Consider the following 23,596-nt stretch of genomic DNA (forward strand, 5'->3'; position numbering starts at 1 on the left):
ACTCCATCAGCCCAGCAATCAGCTCATTCCCCTCACCTGAGCTCCATTTGCCTCATCAGCAACTGATTCACCAGCTTTTCCAGCGGTTTCCAGTCTGAAGATTTTTGCCTGCCCCTTCTCAGATTTGTCTGCCTGCCTTCCTGTTTTTTTTTTTTTCTTCTTCTTTTTTACCCATACCTGTATAACGGAATAAACCTTTTGGGCTCTTCCACAAGTCGTGCATTTGGGTTCTCTGTTTTCTGAGCTGTGACAATTTGTAGTAATGTTGGTTCTGTTTGTAGTCATTGTGTGTATGTTTTTGCTCGGTGTGTGTCCATTTTCAGTCATTTAGCATCTTGTTGTGTTCATTTTGCATCCCTGCAGTCATTTTGTGTCTCTTTGTGATCGTTTTTTTTTTATTATATATATATACAGCGATATTTTGGGCCCTGCCAAAATCAAAATAAAAGTTCCTCATAGTAGCTTCGAACTGTTGTTCACGTTCCAGAATAAACCAGCTGGCACCGTCAAAACTCAGCTAACACATTCTGTTTTATTTAGGACACAATCTAAACTATGCTTCCATGCAGCAGCAGCGCATAAACAGAGTATTTACATATTCCAAATATAAATGGAGTATTAATAAGCATGCAAACACGCTGGTTGATGCAGTCTTTCACTCTCTGAATCTCTACCTCTCTTTTTCTCTTTAAACCCTCCCAGCCTCAATCAGTCCGTCCGTCTGTCCGTCTGTCTGCCTCGTCTCCTTATGTAACTGCAGGAACTCAAGCTGGTAGCCAGGTTGGCACTGATCTGCATGAGTCCGTGTGTGTGTGTGTTTGTGTGTGTTCAGTATTACTACACTAGTCCTGCTGATGTCACAGCGGTGTTTACTGTACTCTCTCCGCGGTGCTCACTGTTTCTCACATTTCAGGAGGAAAAGGAAAATCATGCGACTTTGTCCATTGATTGAGGAGGAGAAGAAAATGACAAAGGCGATGTGACCTCTTCATATTTCCGGTTGAACTAGAACATTTCAGCAAAAATAAGTGCTGTTAATTTTTTACTGTTGAAGTTCATACAATGCGGCTGCATTGCGGATAGACCTTTGTTGACATATTTTCTCTTGTGACCTCATCTCCCTCAAAATGACATCCACATAAAAATAAACTGCGTTCACAGTTACATTTCAAGGGCAAGGTAGGATCTGGCTAAACAGAACCAGACTCTGTTGTTTGTGTTGAGGACCTGGATTGGGATGAGTTACTTACTTCCCCTCAGAGCCGTAGCTGTTCATGCTGTCCTCTATAGACTCGTGACTCGCCTGCCGGACCGTCCGACTGGGCATCTCGACAGCCAGACCTGTCTCCGTGCTCCTCTGGATGCCTCCCTTCAGCTTCCTGCCCTCCGTGTCCACTGCAGGGGTGATAACAGACACACAAATGCATTCAGCTGGTTTTGTCTACCAAAATAAACACTTTTAAAGGAAACTGTGAGGCCAGCGTAAAGAGGGAGTCAATGGAGAGAATCTCCACTTTAATATCTTTGTTTATGTTTTTGTCCTACTGTGACCTCAGAGGAAGGACGGTGGCGATGTTGAGAGATCATTTTAACGAGGCCGAGGACTAAAGCACTCGATTTCCTCTTCAGAGCAGCAAGGCTATGTTCTGTTGCAGAATAGACTACAAGAAGGATGAGAGGCTCACTTAGTGTGGCCTATCTCTGGCTGCAAGGTGTCCTGTGTTTGTGTGCCTGGGATGATGGAGGTTGAGTTTATAATGATGTTCTGCAGTACAAGGTCTTTGACCTTGTTTTAGGGCAGGACGGACACACACACACACACACACACACACACACACACACACACACACACACACACACACACACACGCACACACACACACACACACACACACACACACACAATTTTGTGTAATGCTAATACAATCCTCATGCTTCTGACTGAAAACTTGCTATAAATCCATCAAATTAAATGCATGTATTTGTGCCCCTCCCCCTCCACTGATGAAATGCAGATGATGTCGTACTCTTTCATTCTGCACGGACAGTTTCAATCACCTTAATGGAAAGAAAAATGCTTTAGGAAGTCTGGCACACACGGTGCTATTTCCATCGTTCACGTGGGATGGGATGTCGGCAGATTCAGTTTACCCCTTCTTGGCGGCTTCCATATGATCAGTTGTCTCCTGTGTTAGTCTGTCAGTGCAGCCGAGGTCAAGCAAGGCAACTTGGTTTAGGAACACATCATGTTTGTGGCCCTGAAGGCAGCGTGTGTCCTGGGATATCTGGGTATTGTTATGGGAATTTTGGATGTTTGTAATTTATAATCAGAATCTTTGTCAGGTCAGACGTTGATCCGCATCTCCTCTTTTCAACTGTTATTCTATGACTTAAATGATTGCCTGGTTGTGCGTAGTTAGGTGATATGAGCATGAGTGCCACATGACATGAGATCATTTCAGAAGGCATTATGCCATCTGTGTTCTGTACATCTTGTCTTTGTAAGATAGGACATGACCCGTCTTTTGTCTACAGTATGATTCCTCCTCCTTAAAAGGGAGATTCCTGCTGCAGATGAAAATACTTTGTCGAATAAACCTCGGAGAAAAAGCTAATCCTGGTTGTTGATCTTAATAGGGCAGATTCTTACGAACAGTATTCACGAGTGTATCATATATACCTACGGTATATACCTGCGTTTACCTGATACTGTCATTCAAACTGATTAAAGGCCTTTGCACACAAGTCCATTTTTTTTAGTCTGAAACTGTCTCATGATAAAAAATAAATACGATCTCACATTGTGTCAATCACATTTGCACAACGACTCCTTTTTCAGATTTTCTGCATTTTTTTGCATCTGTCAAAAAGCGTTTCGAGAGTTGTTTGACCACTCTGAGCCACCGTAGAGCTACAAACATCCAAAATATCAACAGACGATCTCATCCACCTCACTCAAAGCAAGGCACAGAGCAACCTGATCAGCCAAAAAAATAAATAAAAAATGTCCTAACCTTAATCTGGATTTACAAACAACCAAATCTGCTTAACTCATCATTCAAAGGTCCGTATGAATTCAAACTTCTCATGAAACATTCAATTTTTATGTAAACTGCCAGAAAAAAACACTCAGACGTACTTTCTGTTTGCTACAGAGACTTTGAAGATGAAACTGATCGACACTTCAGACTCACTACGAGTCCCCTCATGCCAGAGGATGAATTAATAAAATGACACGCTTCACAGTCTGCAGACAGCGGGAGACTGTAAAAGTCTTTACAATTACCGCAGCGAGGCTCAGACATGTCAAATGTGTTTCACGACTACAAAGAGAAGATCTCTGGCAACGACACAAGTACGATCACTGTAACTGCTGCAGTACGGCTTTTATCCAGAGCGGGCGGCAGAGAGCGCTTTCACATTAGGCAGAGTCTATAAACGCTATTTTTCTTTGTATAACAGAAGTAATTTGGTGTTTTTTAAGTCATGTTATCGGATGCTGATCTGGTTTCCACGGGGCGCAGCCGCTCCACGCCGCTTGTGAATGATCCCAACTGTAATCGTGTGTCCCATAATGCAACACTAAAAATGCCCGTGCTGTCACTTTACAGCTGCAATCAGTGATGATGCAAAACATATGATGATTATAGTGAACGAAATCTCCATGTACTGTCACCGCGGAGTGGAATAATGATTATCACATAGGGATTAATGAGAGAGTGAACAGACAGCTTCCGGTTGCCACGGCGTGCATGCTGTTACTACGGAGACCATGTTGGAACTCAACCTCCCGGTGAGAACACAATGAGAGCCTTTTAACACGGAGGCATGTTATTTTCCACATTAGCTAGTGTGTGTGTGTGTGTGTGTGTGTGTGTGTGTGTGTGTGTGTGTAACCTGCTGTCACCTCTTGTCACCGGTGGCGTGTTGAGGCAGAGTAGAGTTACATCACTAATGCAGCGAGTGGATAATGGCTGCAGACACATCAGCCACTCTGCTCCGCCGCGACCCTTTCACGCCGCCGACGGGATATTATCTCAGTTCAGTTCAATCCAATTCAACATGCTTTATCCGTCGCGGAGTGAAAGGCAATCTCAGCAGGCAATCAGGACAAAAGATTAAAATATGGAAGATTGACAGTTTTTCCTATTTACAACATTTCTACCCTGATTCACTTTTCCACATATTAGACTTGCCACGCTTTTCTCTTTTTCTCCGCCTGCCTGCGTCTTCGCATCTTTTTCTATTTCTGTTCTGGAAGCTGCAGTCAGCTGTGTCCGACAGACTCACGGGCATATTCTTATTCATGAGGTCGTTCTTGGACGGCTTCCTTCAGAAAAGTGCATTTCAAGTTATTATGATGACATTATGTTTTTGTTTGTAGAAAAAATAGACAATCCCTCTGAAAGCACACCAGTTACACCAGCTACAGGTAAAGAAACACAAATGTTTCTACGTGGAAGAAGACAGATGTGAGGACAGCCAGCATCTGCTTGGAAAGCCAAGCCGGACCACTTTTTCCCTGCTGTGACCAGCTGTTGTTGTTTATTTGTTTCCAGATGTTTGGGATCTTAATTCTGCTCCACTCATATATTGAAAATCTGGTAGCTCAGTTTGTCAAGTGTGCTTAACCTGATTTCTCCACCCTTCTTTCCCTCCACGGCCATGACACGGTCCCAGACGTGCCAGTTATTCCTATAAAAGCCAATCTGGAAGAAATCATTTTGTTATATCTTATGCTGTCGTTAAAAAAAAGGGGAACACAATCATCTCAAACAACTCTCCAAATCTGTTCTCGTGCACTAAAAGTAAATTTCTACTCCACTGTAAAAAAAAAAAGAGAGAAAAAAAGCCCTCTCTTTTTGTGGCGTATGTGGCTCACAGCGTGTGATGTGGAGCACCCAATGTGATGTGGAGCACCCACAGTAATGTGGAGCACCCACTGTAATGTGGAGCACCCACTGTAATGTGGAGCACCCACTGTGATGCAGCACGTCTGATGTGACGCATAAAAAAAGTTGTGATGAAGCAATCAGAGAGCCGGCACTCATTAATTTGTGTCCCAGCAGAGAGATATTAATGGACACAGAACAGGCAAAAATAGCTGCTCCCCATTCAGCCAACTTATCTGGCCAACATACAGACAGACAGACAGACAGACAGACCAGGTAGGACTGGTGGCCTACATGAGTCAAAACATACAACAAACCGATGAAGAGCCAATATTTTCTAGAAATGTTGCCATTAATGTCCCTTTAACAATTTCAATTTTCTAAAAGTACACATGTTATGGAATTTAAGAGACGGATGGAAGTTAGAGGGAGTCGACGTTGGTTTCATATGGGAAACAAACAGCTGTCTCCTGGGTGAAAGTCCCACCACTCTGACCATCTCCATACACGGACATCCCATGACCTTGATCGGAAATGTTTTTTTTATGGTGATGCATCAAAAACAACGCAATCCGTGACAAAATATTTATCCCTTGGAAGTAATTTTTTGTATGTATATGGACGTGGCTTTATGGAAACCATGCCGTCATGGCAGCCTGGTTGATATTTTGAGAATTTCTGACATGTTTAATTTTGACACGTTTATTTTTGTGAAGTTATAATCCCATTACTGGTGGAGATTATGCATTCATTGTAACACCGCCTCATTGGTCGACATTACTTTTACTGCCTCTTATGAATTCCTGATGAAACCAGCTGTACCACATATTATTATTCTCAGACATTAGGACGAAAAATCCCTAAAAACCTTTAACCCCCCTGGACCATAACTGATTCGGATTTATGGGGTGTCTGGACTACTTAAACAATCAATGACGTTTGCATCAATCAACTCTCGACTCACATCTTAGTCACATTAAGTTGCAGAGATAGAACTCGCAGAGACGGGCTGACTTAGGAGGGGAGCTGATGAAATTGACTTCACATGAATGTTTTGCAGATTGAGATGTTGGAAAATGTCCTATACCTTTTTTGGGGGGATGTGGAAATTAATTCTACCACTCTACCCCAGCCAACATTTGGTGCAGTATTTTATCCCAACAGCACTGCGAATACATTTACTTTTAGCACCACACTCCATACGACGAACGGAGCCTCTCTCCCCAGGACACACTTTTTATTTGAAACCCTTCATCAAGTTAAAAAAACTTCACACACATCTGAAGCTCTATTTTTCCTCCTTGTGACGAATCCCTTCGCCCACCCACCATCCTGCAGCTCCACATGAAGACAGTCAGCGTACGTCTCCGTCTCTGGATGACGTAGACAAGACGATGAACGAAAGATAAAACATCATGAATCATTTTAACTCGACCTTATTTCAGTGTTTGACTTTGTAGGAGTTCCTCTTCCATAATGTCACTGTGAGAGATGCTTGCACTTCCCATGCTTCTATCTATTCTCTATCTTTTTTATCTGCCGTTTCTCCAAGGAAAAAATCATCACTCCCATTCCTTGTATCATCAATGACTAAAACCTTTAATCCATCCTATACCCTAGTGAAAATGAAGAAAACACTCTGCTGGGAAATGGCCGGGCAGTGGCACACATCCGAACCGCCACGGATGAATGAATGGTTAAATAAAATAAAATGGATGTACAGCAATATCCAGTGAGTGAAATTGCTCTGTCATCGTCAGCCCATTCATTACGGAGAGAATCTGGCATAAGGTGGTTGTCAGGGCAAGAAAGACGAGACAGAGGATCCGGGGAGGTGCCGAAAGAGTAGCGTTCATTTCTTAAAAAATGACTTTCTTGTGGAGGCGCTGCAGCCGATGATGAGCGATAACTGAGGCTGGAGATGAAGGGAGCTTTTTTTTAAACCTCTTGGCACCACGAACGACGGGGAAGGCAGAACGTTGTGGGCCGGAAGACAGAGACCGAGCTAATTACTTCGTTGGTAGATAAGCATTTGTTAACCTTTCTCCAAAATGAAGGGTTTTGCTGAGTAAACGAGCTATTTCTTGAACACCTGGGAGCTACAGTATGAGTTATAGTTGCAGACTTACAGAGGGAAGCTAGGGTTTGAATGCCTTGCTCACGGACACAGTTAGAGTTAAGCTGGTTTATGTTTGATGCTGGAATGGATAAAGTTGGCAAGTTTTCAGCCTGTCAGGCAACAATGAATCAAGACAAATGTGTCAATCGAACCACCGTTCGACATCAATAGACCACCATTGGTGCAGAACATGCCTGCCAAATGCAGAACTGTAATTTAAGTCTTAGTACTCTGTAACTGCCTTAATGTTTGGATGCCATGCCTTTGAACCAACATCCCATTTTTGCAAAACCCCGAAATTTGTCCCTTTGGACTGAAACCCTTTTTGGTCCGACAGCCTGTTTAGGCAGACAACAAAAGCAACCATAGGCAGACCCCAATCATTATATTAGTATTGGCCAACATCACTGTATCGTCCAGTATTGCCATCATGGTGTTAGCTGCGCCTTTCACACACAGCAGTGTCTGCCATTAGAACAACAGTGCTGCCGTTTTAATTTGGCATAAAGTAGCAACACGCCAACAGTCAGCAGCAGCAATATCCCAGAAACAAAAAAAAAATCAATCAATCAAAATCAATGTCATAACCAGGAAGTGTTTGTGCGTGTATGGATTGCCATCACAAAATCACTTTTACCTCCTTCCTGTCACAGAAAGTGTCCCTGGCAGATTGGATGGAGTGGATGTGTTCCATTGTCTCCACTTAGGGTAAATTAAGTTTCCCAGTGACGGGCGAGAGTTATTGATCAGGCTTGCAGCTGCCAATACTCTGGTTAAATCTATGTATTGATTGTACATTTCTGTCATAAATCACTGCATTTGTCATTGGTCCATTAATGACCTTTTAATCTGCTGCAGAGTTTGACCTTCTGTGTGTTTTAGGCACAAACACACAGACACACACATACACACACTTTAAATTGAATTATTTTTATCTATTGTGAGGTTATGGCGCTTTTACACATGACATACATTTGCTCCAATAAAAACATAAAATATATGAAGAGAGATGATGAGAGATATGAAAATGTTGAGCTGGATTACGTCTACAATAGGATCAGCGTAATCTGATAAGAACATTAGAACTTCGATCTTCAAATGATTGAATGTTGCATCATTCAGTGCTACCATACTGATGTTTAGCAGCTTTAACATGTTCACTCTCTTAGTTTAGTGGGATAGCATGCTAACATTAGCCAAGTAGCATGATATCTAAACCTAAACCTGGTCCTGCCTCAAAAGGCATTTATAAAGACAACACATTACGTAATGCGCTTTTAACACTTTAAGGGTAAATATTTAAATGTAGCCTTAAATTGTGAAGCAGTCATGTATATGTAAACCTCCTCGGGGATGTGTGCAGTGTGCTGGCAGCAAAATGGATACGAGGGATGCCGACGTCATAATGTTTCTACATTATTTACTAAGACTGGCTTACACATTACTTCATATTGGTGCGTCTCATTAATCTGCCTGGGGTTTATTTTGTCATGTCTTTTAACACGTTTGTACTTTAACACTTTTGGCAAAAAATGGAGCAACAATAAGACACGAAGAGAAAAAGAGGAAGGGAAAAGCCTGTCAAGACACAAAAGAGAAGGAGACAGAATGAAAGATAACGAGTGTGACTGACGGTGACAAGAGACCGAGACATAAGAGACACAGATAGAAAGATAAAATAAGAGGCTGGGCGCATCACTAGAGCCTGATGATAAAAACGGAGGAGAGAAAAATAAAACCAACTCCAAACATAAAGTACTGTGTGACTGAAGCAATACAACAAACTGATCCAGAGAATATTTATTTTCATTGTGAGATGGACGAGACCACTTAATACATACCGTCTTCTTCCACTGGATATAAAGACGTCTTAAATGGCCGGTTTGTAACAAAGTAAAGAAGTTAGATCACGTTTAGCATTTAACTGGATCCTCAACAAGAAATGCTCTGAATAAATACTGTGATAAAATGGGTGCAACGCAACACAGTTTGAACCAGCTAATTTGACTGTTTTCTACCTTTGGTTTAAAGGAATACTGTATATAAAGAATGTATAGAGAGCAGGCATGCCACAGCAGGATGAAACGTTCCTCGGGCTGCATTCATTTGAAATCCGGCAACTTCCCGCAGGTTTTTCTGATTGTTTCAACCGTCACGAAGCAATCAGTAAACAGAAATCTTCCTGACCAACAGTCTGTGAGATATCGAAAATGTAGTCCTCATACCTCATTTTCTCCTACGATTTCCCAGCAATGTTAGATGCATGAGATCTTTTCAAAGCAAAGCTCCATCCTCACAGGAAATACGTTTATTAGGTTTGGACGAACTACTTGATTACATTGAAGGGGAAATGACGAGAAGGTAACCAAATAAATCAACGATGACTTCTGGTTTCACACAAACAGCGGTCTCCTGGGTGAAAGTCTTGTGACGAAAATCACTAAATCTAAGTGACATACTGAGAAGACCTTGATGAATTATTTGAATACAAGCCTCAGTCGCTTGGCCTTCATGTCCTCATTCTCTCTCTCTCTCTCTCTCTCTTCTTCCTCTTCTTCTTCTTCTTCTTCTTATCAAGCAATGACTGGACAGTTTTATCGTGCTGCTGATCAGAGAGCAAACCACTTTAAGGGAGACCGTTTCTGTTGGTGCCTCCAATGAAATAAATTTAACATGATCTTGGCTGGATCTTTGACCAAGAACACACACACACACACACACACAATCACACCCACACTTATACACCCAAGAAAAGCACTTGTGTTAGCACACACACACACACACACTCACACACACACACACACACACACACACACACACACACACACACACACACACACACACCTCTATCCTCTATTAAAGCTGGCACTGTGGTGATTTGTTCGCGCCAAGGTCTGTGTTGAGAGACCACAGGGCAGCGGGAGGCATAACTGTTCCAAAGTGGAAGGAGGGGCTCCAGCAAGGACTTTTTAAAATGAAGGAAAATGTCTGAGCAAGGACTTTTGCAAAATGAAAAGATTACTTTCAATACTGAACTATAACAAAGTCTTGATGAAATTAGACAAGGCCACCAAAAGAGCTCAAGTAAAAAAAAAAAAAGAATTACCGGTACACTGTTTCCTATACACAGACTTGATGTTCCACAAACAGCGTTTGATATTTTTACACAAAAACTTGGATTTTAGAAGCAATTTTACAAGCGATGATCATCACGAGTTCTTTTCTAAGTGGATTTCATTGATCTACCCTGTGGGAGCTTTACACACTCTGAAAGCCTAACAGCTGTTACGGTTTTACATTTTTATCATATGACACTGACAGCATGTCATTCACTGTGCGCAACGTTTCTGCAAACATGATCCGAGGACTGATGTGACGCATATTTTCATTTCAGAAACATATCCCAGGGTTTTAAAGCAATGTACTATGCCACCCCCCCCTTTTTTCTCTGGTGACTGAGATTGAATATCAACACTGAGCTGAGAGAAGAAATGTGGTGATGCCATTGAGAACAATAACGAAATCAGTATATCTTTAAACAAAAGCAACAGTGGCAAAATCTTGTGCACTCCAGGGGCCCCCCAAACACTCATAAGCACAGCCAGCCTGAAACAACAACTCGGCACATAATGAGATGTGTGTGCCTCTCAACGCTTGGCCCCTCAGCTCAGCCTTTACAGCGATTCTGTCCATCCTCACATTCACTTTACTACCAAACTGGTGTGTGTGTGTGTGTGCGTGTGTGTGTGTGTGTGTGTGTGTGTGTGTGTGTGCGTGCATTGTAGCACAATTGCAAGTGTTAATGTAGCCTACTTATCTACGTGGTAATCACATCAAGAAATTACACAGAAAATTTAATTAGAGACAACGTGCACCTCCATGTTGATTTATTTAGCAACGCAGCAAAGAAGGTATCAGAAGTGTGATGTGTATCAATAAAAACCTGATGATCACATCAAATGCTTACGCAAAGCGTCTCTTTGTCTCCGACTTCAAATTACGAATAAATCTCATCATCAGATTAGAGGTTAGAGGTGAGTGCGGCTGAATTGCAGGAGAGGCGTGTTGTCGTCTTTATTGATCTGTTTGATCTGATTATAAACAGTAAAGCTGAGGGATGTTGCTCTCTTCGGTGAGATGGTGAGACTATGCGGTTGTTAACCGTCATAGTCTGTTAACAAATTAGTGCATCAAGAAGCTCCTTACAAATTACATTTACATACTTGACAACGTTATGACACATATTGCAAAGATGTCAGGGAGGAGGCCAATGATTGGCCAAACAAAGCCCAGGACTCTGATCCTGGATACTGGATTTCATATCCTGCTTTCCATCTGTTGTTAGGTTAAGGCTGCTGAAAACTCAAATTTAAAAATACTAATTTTGTAGCAGAGATGATAAGATAGCTAACTTCCTGGAAACAGAGGGAAACAGCTAGCCTGACTAACAGCGCCAGGCTTTTATATTTAGGGAGACAAGTGATTGCCGCTTGTGATCATCAGATCCACCCGTCGCTCCTAAGCAGTCCAAATATGGTCACTTCCTTCACTGGTTGCAAAAAAATGTCAAGATGGCGTCGGCCAGAGTTTCCGAATTTGATGCTTCAAAACTGTAGTCCACAAACCAAAGGGTGACGTCACCATGACTACGACTTCCCACTGTATGAACCCTATAGTTTTCCTTTAAGTTTGGGCATTTTTGGGTGTTTGAGTTCAGGAGAAGCAGAAGACGAATGGAGAGAACAATGCAAGAGGAAACACAAGACAGCTGGACGAGAAGGAGGTGAAGACTGATGAGGAGAGGCTGATGAATGAACGATGACTGACAAAGGGTGAGGAAACAGAATAGGAGGCGTGAAGGAGTTCTAGAGGAAAGGAAGACACAGAAAGAGGCAGAGGACAAAGACGAGGAGTGAAAGGAAGATTTTTTTCCCTCTCTCTATCAACTGATATTTCTATTTCATTCGGAACAGACATTCATATCAGAGATTGACAAGCCACCGGAGCAGGAAGGGAGGATTTAACCCCGTCATCACAGTCAATGGGAGGTTGCTCTCATCAACACTTTCAAACTGCCTCTCTGTGATTTCCTGTCATTACCACACAAAGCATGAAGAGTGAAATCACACTCTCATTCGTTATGTAAGGGTGTGTTTGAAGAGTTCGTCTCTTTGTCTCCAGTTGAAGCCCACGTGACGGCTCCACTTCCTGCTCTCTCCATCGAGCACAAAGCAGCCAGTCGAGCCTGCAGTCGACGCATCATTCTGTCTTCTGACCGGCACTTCCTTCTCCACCTCTCACTAACCTCCACCTCCACCTCGTTCATCACGGGAGGAAAACGTGTTATTTGTTGCTTCAGCCAGTGTTCCAGTTCTGTCATTATCTAGAGTCTGGTCCGGTCCACCATATTTCAGGTCGGAACTAATAACCCCCCAGGTCTGTTCTGACCTCGAACAGACCATCGAGACTCTTCTGTAATGGATCTTGTTTGTTTGAAAATGTATTCATGGCATGATAATATTTATGTCCCTTTTGGATCGGCTCAAAAATCTTTCGTCATCTGAGTTCTGAATGAACAAATGCTGCAAAATAAAAAAAAATATCTGGGTGTTTATGATTTGCACGTTCTACATCAGATAAAATGTGTCATGCAGTGTGGGACTGGTGCTGGTCTGGGTCTTGGTCCCATTACACTCTATCTGGTCTTGGTTTCGGTTGAGGTTGTCATGCTGGTGAATGGCAAATCAAAGAGTTCATGTTTGTGATTTCGGCATTATATGTAACTTACTCGTTTCCTTGAACTCATGAAGCAAAGTCTTGATGAATCGAAGTAAACGGGGACTGCATTTAACAACGGCAAAACTACAACTAAGCAACCTTTTGTAAGAACTCGTGCAATGTAATCCGCTTGGTGAAGCTTTTCTGCATCCACCAAACAGGAAACGCTGCCTTGTGACAAGGATCACAGCCGTTGAGAGTGAATACAACACAGCGTCCCTGCTGCTCAGTATAACAAATGAACACCTGCAGCCTTCACATCTTCCACCTCCCTATAGACTAGACCTCCTTTTCTGGCAGTCCATTTTATACTCCTCTGACTTTTCTGGGTCATCTCTCCAACTCAGAGGCTCACCAGAGACCCCGCCCCTCCTCTCCTCCTCCCCTCGTTCTCCTCTATAACTCATATTTTTGACATTGGCTCCGTGCACATTTCTACCTCATTTTTCTTTTTTTCGTACTACAGCCACATTAGCAGCACTCCTGCTGGTAGAAATGTCATAACATGGTTTCCTTAAAAAAATAAATCTTTATTACATACAATGGCGTATTAGCACACTGTAGGTAAAAAAAAAATATATATATATATATATATATATATATATATATATATATATATATTAAGGAGCCGAAGGAGTAATATTCGTAGAAAAAAAACTCAAAATCGATTTTATGAGAAAGAAACTGGGAGATCAGAGAATATTTCATCAGACTACAGATCCACCAAGACTACCATAACGTGAGCCGTACATTGACCATCTGTTCTCATCTCCTTACCCAGGGCCGGCTCTTTTTTGTGGGTTTTTGTGGGTTTACAGACTTTTCTTGGATCGCAGGTAGAGGAAGGTCAGAGTGGGAGGCGACTTCATAATCTCATAAATTTGTATTTTTTTCTTTTTTACTTTAATCGCTGAAGTATTTTCTTGGACTATGCCACCCCCCACCCCCCCTTTTCATATTATCCATCCATCTTCTACCGCTTATCCTGTATTGGGTGAAGGCACACCCTGGACAGGTCCTTTCATATTTTCCTTTTTTTAAATCTACAACATGGCTGCATGGTGGTGTAGTGGGTAGCACTGTCGCCTCACAGCAAGAGGGTCCCGGGTTTGATTCCCTGGTCGAGTTTGGGTTCCTTCTGTGTGGAGTTTGCATGTTCTCCCCGTGTAAGCTTGGGTTATCTCTGGGTTCTCCGGCTTCCTCCCACAGTCCAAAGACATGCAGGATGGGGATAGGCTCATTGATGACTCTAAATTGCCCGTAGGTGTGAATGTGAGAGTGAATGGTTGTCAGTCTCTACATGTCGGCCCTGTGATAGACTGGTGACCTGTCCAGGGTGTACTCTGCCTTCGCCCAATGTCAGCTGGGATCGGCTCCAGCCCCCCCGTGACCCTGAATACAGGATAAGCGGTAGACAATGGATGGATAGATGGACCCCAACATGGAATTGTAGTATGCGACTTTCAGTTATAACATTTACTTCACCTGTGAAACCTATCTTTTATGTGCATTTCCTTCATCTCCTCCTTGTCCTCCATGTTACTCGACAGCAGTAATGAAGACGGAGAGATAGAGTGATGACACAATGAATTAAAGGAGGGCTGATGCAAGAGGAAGGGGAGATAAACAGACAAGGGTAACGAGCATTTTAATTCCTCAGTTGTCACTTCCTCCCTTCCCCCCCCCTGCTCCTGCAACTCTCCTTGCATTTGTCCCTCCACCCTCTTGTCTCTTCCTCTCTATTTGCTTTCGACTCACCCTTCTTTCCCTTTTCATACGTCCTCTGATTTGTCGAAGGCTAATGTTCCAGATCCTCCCACAATGCACTTCATCTCGTTTACCTCAGCTGCTGTTATATCTGAAGCATGTTCGTACTTCAGGCTCTCAATCATGAGTTCATAATGAAGCTCTCGGGAGGGAAACATGGCTTCTCCTCTCTCTAATATCCGCTTCACAGACTCAGATATATACTCTGAAAACCAACAGAACACAAACGTAACACCTACTTAGGGTAACCTCACGTTTAACCTCAATGTTATCATACTTAATAATTCACCATAAAGTTTTGTCCAAATTTATGGAAGTTAGGGGCTAAAAAAAAGATTTTCCTCATTTTTCTCTTCTTGTGAGCAAGAACATTCTGTTCCTTTGAGCAGAACATTACAGCAGCACACAAAGACATATAGACTCAATTAGTCTCCCTGAGCAGCAGCAGCAGCCTGTTCTGTTTCTACATTACAGATTTTCTATTTCTCTCCAGCTGATTAATGGGGAAGATCCCAATGAACACAAACTTAAGTCTGAGAGGGAGAAAAAAGAAATCCCTTAAGTGCAACAGCACTTACTTAAAACTGCTTTTAGTATTTTATATACATAAACAATCTGTAGCCAACAAGAGGTTTAACCTACGTCAGCTATCTCGTATATGAGGCTAAGTCCCGCCCATCTGGTATTTCCCACAGGAACTTATTTTGGGTAAAATATGTATGATAGTCAATTGTGAGAGAGAAATCATTTTTGATGTTGTCCGAATTACACATATGATATTTGTTGATTTAAAAGACACATCAAGAAAGTTGCATTTTGTCGAGTAACTGTATCTGACTGCGAAAGACGACACCCCCAAAAGTTTCACATATGAAGCCACGATGCCTCTGTGACCAGTCACAACAGTGAGTGGATCAGCTGACCAATCAGATCAGACTGGGCATTTTGGGAGGGAGGGGCAGGAGCTCAAACAACGTTTCCGAGAGAGGCTGAGATGAGCTGCTGAAGCACAGCCTGATGGTGAAAATGAGCATTAAAGGTTATGTTCTAGTAGGAACCATAAAAGGAGGTTGATAGCTCCTCTTAAAGACGCCGGTTCATATCAGATGGGCGTCGAGACGGACCGATCGATGGTCGAGTGGACATTGGATTTGGTCATGTTTTGCATTTAGGCTAAAGTAATGCAGGAGAATCAGATCAGCTGTCAGTCTGTTGCCGACAGCAGCGAAGTCTGACACCTGAGCTGCCAGATTACACGTACATGAGGTGTGTGTGTGTGTGTGTGTGTGTGTGTGTGTGTGTGTGTGTGTGTGTATGTGTGTGTGTTTGTTCTGTCTGCCGATCAACAGAGGAGATGGAGATGTGAGAACAAGAGAGGAAGAACAGCAACACAGAGACAGTAGAGTAAAACCACCTTACCAGCCTGTTCATTTAAAGGTAGGTCGACATTAGTTCTACAATGTAAATTCAATTCTCCAGACCGATTCTGATTGAGGCCACTCACAACTCATTCTGAGGTTAGCATCACAAAATTGATGCGTTTGAGTGCCATTTTAAGCACATTTTGATGATTGTCGGGATAATATCAAGAATCGTAATTGTTTTGGCCCGAATAACCGTGACATGAAATGTTCATATCGTGCCATGGCTAGCATCACCGAAACATATTTGAACATTAACTGAACCGAAGTGAGCGAGAAAAACTAAAAGAGGGGAAGGGGAGCGCAAGGAGAGAGAGGAGGAGATTAAAAGACCATTTAAGGTTAAAAGATAGAGTTAACCTGCGAACAGGATTTTTTCAACCACAGAGTGAAAAGGGGGAGCGAAAGCTTGACAGAGAGACATTGAGACAGAATGGGAGGGAGAGAGAGAGGGAGAGAGAGAATTAACCTGCAATCAGGCCTCTATTTAGCTGCAGTCAGCCACAATCAGCAGCCATATTAGCGTTTAATAAGACTGAGAGCCACAAACCGCGGCCTGCCGCCCCGCTCTGATTACCACACACACTACTCCATATCCATGTGTGTGTGTGTGTGTGCCAACACACGTGAACCCACGATCGTAAATTGGTATGTTCACCTGTATGTAACATTTCCTCTGATAATACATTCAATGGCGGATTTAATTTGTTGCTTACTTTGCTTGAACATGAATTCCTTGTTTGTAGGTAAGTTGCAAGAGAGAAAAGTAGTTTTACTGATGTGCTGTGACTTAAAGTGATGGTTTGGAGTGAAATGGACCCTAGGTAATTTCCACCAAGACATCCAGCCAAACACCCTCTCGGAAGCATTTTTAGCGATGGTCAGCAGTGGTCAAGATAGGGCGATCAGCCGAACGGTTTCGTAATAGATGGTACTTACAGTATATCTCGTAAATTTCCCCACTAATAATGCACGTAGACGGCACGTCGGTGTTTACACAGCTTCTTCTTCGTTGGTGTTTAATGGCAGTCGGTGTATACCCAGCTGTTTCCGTGAACGTATCCGTATACGCCGACTGCCATTAAACACCAACAAAGAAGAAGCTGTGTAAACACCGACGTGCCGTCTACGCAAACAGCGTAGCTTTAGCAGTAGAAGCTATCAGGCAAGTGTTCATTTAAATAAACTCCTGGTGTACTTACAAACTTTAAAATGCCTCGTTTTGTGAGTACAGACCCTATGTGTACAGAAGTTTGGTAACATTCCATGCATTATTAGTGGGGAAATTTACGAGATTTACTGTATGTTCCATCGCGCTATTACGATGCCGTTCGGCTGATCGCCCTATCTTGACCACTGCTGACCATCGCTAAAAATGCTTCCGCGGGGGTGTTTGGCTGGATGTCTTGGTGGAAATTACCTAGGGTCCATTTCACTCCGAACCATCACTTTAACGCCACATCTAAAATACCTGCAGACATTTGGTTAATAATTATGATATTTTGAAACGTGGCTGTTGACAGAACCATCGGGCCTTTTAGGACCAATGAGGACTGCTAGCTGCTAACAATGTTTTATGATAATAACTACACTTAACACTATTTTGAGGGTATTTTACATCTTCATTAGAGTGGAGAGGACAGGAAATGAGAGGGATGGGGAGTGATGCATCACAATGAAGGCCGGTCGGCGCTTCATCTCCCGGCGAGTCCAGAAAACTTGTATAAAACTCTGAGCTGTCATCCTGTGGTTTAGGAGCACCTTAACCCTGAAGACATCATGGCAACGAACGGATTCGCTCGACTGGCATGGGTAAGATATAGACTTTCACCACGGTCATCGAGGCTGATCTTAGTGCTGTTAGTGCTGCCGTAGCTAACCCAGCTAACGCAATTTCTGCTGTCTAAAAAACCAAGGACTTCTTCTCTAAAATTCTTCTTCATTTGTTTTGGTTTTAGCTCCGTGTCTCACTGAGAAGTGGATTTCACAAAAGCAATTAGTTGCTAAAAAAAAAAAGCAGCAGGTGTTAGTGGTGTGAAGACATTTCCAAAAGCGAGCTGCCCTCTCAGAGGTTTGGGCGGACGGTCTCGGATTGATGATTGTGATTTTCTGTGTAAATCGCCAAGTGTTTATTGTTTCCGGCCGAGCAGACTATTTGGTCACATCCCAGCTGTTCCAACAAGGTCCAAAAACAAAATGACGAGATACTGCTGACCGTGCTGCGGCCGTCTGTTCTCCTGTGTGTTTTTAAATTGTTATTATGGAAACGCTGGTGATGCAACAGCAGCACTATGAAGAATATATTAATATCAGGATTAAGAGTTTCTGCTTCAGGCTAGAGTTTAACCCTTAAGGCTCATGGTTGAATCCAGTGCAACCAGTTACCTTCATGCTGGAATAATACTTTGTGGTGTGTCTCGGTACCTTTAAACACAACTTACAATATCAGTCTTAAACACCCTCTACGAGACATTATGCACAAACTTATAACAATGCAAAATACTGCTTAATATTGTACATTCATTGCATATTTTTTTATTTAAAAATTAAATTAATAAAAGGACAAAACGTTGGTGAGTTGCATCCCCCAGTTGGTAATCCACTCTTGGTGGCCATATAATGTCATATTAAATCAGGTTCTTTTGTTCTTAAATAGTGAGGAAGCCAGTGACCTACTTAATATTAGCTGTGTATTAAAGCTACAGTTCATAGCGAACCTGACGTAACCAACACAGGTGAACTGGGGCTCTCAGCAACACAGACAGTCTTCATCTGGTTAAATGTCAACATTATCAGCTGAGTGGACATTTCAACCATATGTCATATCTGTCCATCTATTTTAAATGTTAGCAGGGCTGAGACTAACAAATGTTTTGTCTGCCATTGGCAGTGTCAGAATGGTGAAAGATGGCCGTCACAGTTTTCCCAGTCCAACGTGGTATCTTTAGTTTGTTTTGTCCAACAAACAGTTGGATACCAAACACATTCATGTCAAATGACATAAAAGCAGGGAAAGCAGCAATTCATTACATTCAAGGAGGTGGGCCCAGAAAACGTTTTCAGCCAACATTCATGAATTGATTTGATAATTTGTTTATCATCTGAATTGTGTCTTTTGTGCCAATAATATAGATGACAATAACTAAGTCAAGTGGAGAAGGATAGAATGGAGTGTTGGTGTCCAGACTGTAATGTGGCACCTAAATTCACCTAATGGGTTTATTTTTCACAGATATATATTATCATACTAAAACAATCAATAGCTGGAGCCCTGAGTATCACAACTTTTGGCAAATCATTTTCTGTCGGCACTAAATGCCAGCATCAATTTTTACACATATTGTGGTCAATAATTAGAGGCCGTCCACACGTACCAAAACAACCTTTTTTTCCCCCGTTTTGGCATCGTTTCAAGAAAATCTGCGTTCCCAAGAATCCACTGTAAACGACTCAGCACACTGTAGTACATATTCCAGGCCCTCATGTGGCGCTGTTTCTGCTACAAAAATACACCAAAAACGCAGAAGAAGAGACGGAGCATGGGGAAATAAACCGTTGCTTGACCGGATGTTTGCCATTTCTAGGGCAACAAGTGAAAGCTACGGCTACTATCCACCCGACCACCCGATCAATAAACACCTATAAGATGACAATTTGGCCCATATAAATAAAACCAACAATAACCATCAACAGCTGTCACCCTAAGGACCTTAACGACGCATTGTCACATGTTGTGTGGATTAATTAGAAAAGTAAATGCGACATTCATGGGAAGTTAGTTTGCATAAATGTCGGTTGTTTGTTAGCATTGTAGAAAAGTCAAACTGCTGGATCCCGTTGGCTCTGACATTCACAACGCGTAAGGTAAATAAAAATGGGAATTTGGGATATTGAAAAGATATTGCATGACGTGCTAGGTGTATGTTGACATCTTCTGACAGATTCACATAAAACACTACTCACCGCCATCGTCCTCGTCGAAGGAGTTCATGCAGGGGAAGTAGATGGCGAGGGCCTCGAAGGACGCCGATAGGCTGATGCGACTCTGCGATCTCTCCATGTAGAGGCCCGCCGTCGGGCCGGGGTCGGCCGGCTTGGCCAAGCGCGGCTGGGCATTCTTCACGCGGAGTACGGCTCGCGGCGTCTTGGATGGCTGTCAGCTGCCCCCCACGGCAGATCCACCTCACCCCGAAAAACAAAGTCGAGCAAGAACCCCAAGATGCTCGCACCGAATAGCCGGTGCCAAAACGGACTTGCAGCAAGTTGCTGCAGGGGAAAGATTTAAATCTGAAAGTTAGGCAAAATGCAAATACATCCCTTTGAGGTATGATATCTCTGTTGGTTGGTCTCTTTTGATGCTTCGGTTCTGACAAATGATTTCTTGGTTTATGCTTATTTTTAACTGTGGCTGCGTGTAGCCGAGTTGAATCTTTGACTTCCTGTCATTTCTGCTCTAGTTTTTGGATTCTTGTTTTGCTTCCGTTGTCATTTAGACGCTTGTGTACATCCTCCTGTTCGTCCCCTGTTGTCCTCAGAAGTCCGGACTTGTTGTCTAGTTGTGACTCTTAGCTGCTTCTTCTCGCTGAATAAAACCCAATCTTTCTCACAGCGAAACTCCGTGAACTCTGCGTCTCAGTTGAACATCCTCCTGTTTGTGCATTCAAAGCTCGGATGCCTGCTCTCCTTCGGCTCCCGAGAAAAGATGGGAGGTGACGCTGGTGGAAGGTGGTGATGTTGACAACCAGCTCCAAACGTGTTGCCTTTTCGTTTCTGTTGCTTTACGTTGTCATTTCCTCTCGCTTTGATGGAGCAAAAGCATCTCTGTTAAAGAGACGAACGGACTTTGAAAAACCCTGCAGCTGCAGGAGCTGTTGCAGAATCTGCTTCGTTTCTGATCCCAGATCAGCCAGGGGAGCATCAGTTGCAGCAACAATTGCAATTGGGGGCAATCTGTTGCTTCTCCTTTGATTTGAACTGCATCACAGTTGATGTTCTGGCGTAAATGTTGTCGATGTTGTGTTGCCTTCAGCGAGGTTTGCAGCCCTCTTTTCCTCCGCCGGTGGTCCTGTGTCGCTCTCGTTGCCGTGCCGATGCTCCACTGACTGTCTGCTCAGGAGACGGGAGAGGACAGAGTGAGAGAGAGAGCAAGAGATGACAAGAGAGCACGAGAGAGGGAGGCTGCACTGTTTAACAGCTTGTGTCTGACTCGATTCATTCACTGGCGAGCTGCGTGGAGAGAGAGAGAGGGGGAGAGTGGAGGGGGAAACAGAGGGGATGGAGAGCAGACTGTTGCTGCCAACCCGGCCAATCAAAACGTGGATGAGGGAATATGGGCGGGGCTTGGATGACAGTGGAGGCAATGCAGGGCAGGACAAGTTTAAAATCTCTCTCTCATTGTGTCTCTTGATATCAGCGGCCACCAACCTTTTCCAAGCAATGATAATCAGAGATAAGCCCAGCGAGAGAGAGAGAGGCGTTCAAATGCTGAACGATGTCTTTAATATTTAACTGCAGATTCAACTACAGTAAAGGTTTGTCATGGTGACACTAAATCATGGTAAAAAAAAAATGGAATGAAAGCAGAAGCACTACTGAAACATTCAACCCCACAGGGGAACCAGAAAAATAAGTGAAGCTGAGGGTCATAATTTCATGAATTCCCAAACAGCAAAAGAATTGTGTGATTTGAACAAGGGAACTAAAATACCTGTGTATGTTAGCAAATCTGGATCTTTGTTTCATGATTATAACATTTCATCACTGGCCAATGAAAACCAGGTATTTCCTCCGGTTATGCTCTGCTGGCCATCAGGGGGCTGACTCCTCTCTGATTTTATGGAAGCCTCTGAGAAAATGACCCCATACTGGGACAAAACCATTGCACCTTGTACTGCTCCTCCACAATAAAAGCCTCCCTGTGATTTTATTGTGAAAGAGGAGCGTCTGTGAATTAATAGTCGAGTGTTTAATACGGACGGGTGAAAGACTTCACACTCGACTTGGGAAGATTGACAGGTTGATTATTATGGTTATTATACTGGTTGACAATCAGTCTTTGCCTGACTTGTTCTCTCTCTTATTCTCAAGCGTCTTTTATTCCTTCCTCTTTCTAAACTTCCTCCCCTCTGTCTCCATGTTGTTTCCCTCTGTTCTTCTATGTCTTGTTTTCTGTGAAGAGAGGGAAGGAGGGAGGAGATGGGCTGTAATCAACGGAGCTTCACAGGGTTCCATTCATCTCTCTGCTTCCATAGATAGAAGCCGTAGGACGCACACACACACACATAATCAGAACAAACGCACTTCAGGACACAAAACCACACATGCAGATGAAACAGCAACGTAATTTATCACTGTGGTAACAAGACTAAAGCCCTATTCACATGAACTAGTATTAGCCGGGGACATCTAGTCATTTGTAATAACCATGGAGGTTGTCTGCGCTCTTAATTCCGTGCAAATCCGCCACGTCTGTAATTTGTCGCGTAAAAATTCCATAGAGATCCTGTGATTTGTGGCGATTTGACACACTTTTGTTTTTGCAAGGCTGTTTCTATTCACCGTGCCCTTTTTTTTCGGATGTGCAAGTAAAATAAATACAGTGTGACTGTGCGGCGGACAACAAGGAGGTGGTGCTGAATCATATGAGGTCCCCTGGTAATAACAAAATCACAAACACAGCTTTAAAGATTGAGAATATGAGATTAGCGGCATTGATATTGCCCCTAACATGGCAACGGCTGAGCCGGCCGCTTGCAGCTAACGGTGCATACCGTGCAAACAACAGCAACAGTGCTAACAAAGCTAATGTTAGTAAATTGTTGCCGGAGCAGCGCAGCAGCGAGCTGGCAAGAACATGTAGTAAAAGCATGTGCAGACAGCCGGCTCTGTACTGTATGTTCACCATCTTGAATTAGCATGTTAGCATGCTAACCTTTGCCAATATGGAGTAAACACAACACAGTTGAGGCTGATGGTCATTTGCTTTGCAGGCAGAATGATCTCACAGGAAAATGTGGCGGTGACGTTATGTGTCATCCTGTCTTCCGCGGAGCCATGCTGCCACGGGGGCTAAAAACGCTCATTGAATCGATCAGGATTTACTTTGTAGGCTACTGAAACTAGAAAAAGCCAAATCAAGTTGTTTTATGATGACAAAGACAAGTTCATGCTGCTTTGGTAGGCTAATAAGTTATTGATTTTTTTTCTTTTTTTTTTCTTTTTTTATGGAAAAGGAGACGCTGTCAACAGACTGAAATCTACACGATCCCCAAGTTTTTGTTAGTGCAATATTCTCCCTGCAAGGTATTAAAATAAGTTGTCTCCTTGCTGTGACACTATTTAACTTTAAATATAGATGTTTTATGTTTTTTGTTTGTAATCCAATTCAACCGCCCTGTCCTCCTGCCTTCAACCTCTGCTCGCTACACATAACAATAATTTTCATTTGGACAAGCTGTGACACACGACACCATTGCCGAAGCCGCAAATACAGGCCAGGGGGGAAAAAGAGTTTGTAAAAGTAAAAATATCAGCTGCAAATGAATTTTGTAATTGGTGATAAACCTATCAACACTGTGCAGACATGTAATAATCTCTTCTACTCTGGGATAGTACAACTTT

At 42.9% G+C, this 23,596-nt stretch overlaps 1 protein-coding gene across 1 annotated transcript in view; it reads right to left on the bottom strand.

Annotated features, from left to right (window-relative positions):
• rims4 (regulating synaptic membrane exocytosis 4) overlaps positions 1-20,130 on the bottom strand; it is a 33,336-nt gene extending 13,206 nt beyond the window's left edge. The window contains exons 1-2 of the mRNA XM_084026590.1: positions 19,940-20,130; positions 1,251-1,395 (exon numbers count right to left, since the gene is read on the bottom strand). Coding sequence (XP_083882716.1) covers positions 1,251-1,395; positions 19,940-20,036 — 242 coding nt within the window. The 5' untranslated portion in view covers positions 20,037-20,130. The remainder of the gene's footprint in view (positions 1-1,250; positions 1,396-19,939) is intronic.
• Between the last annotated feature and the right edge of the window lie 3,466 nt (positions 20,131-23,596).

This window comes from Eutrigla gurnardus, assembly GCF_963514095.1.
Source record: "Eutrigla gurnardus genome assembly, chromosome: 2".
Classification (NCBI taxonomy): Eukaryota; Metazoa; Chordata; class Actinopteri; order Perciformes; family Triglidae; genus Eutrigla; species Eutrigla gurnardus.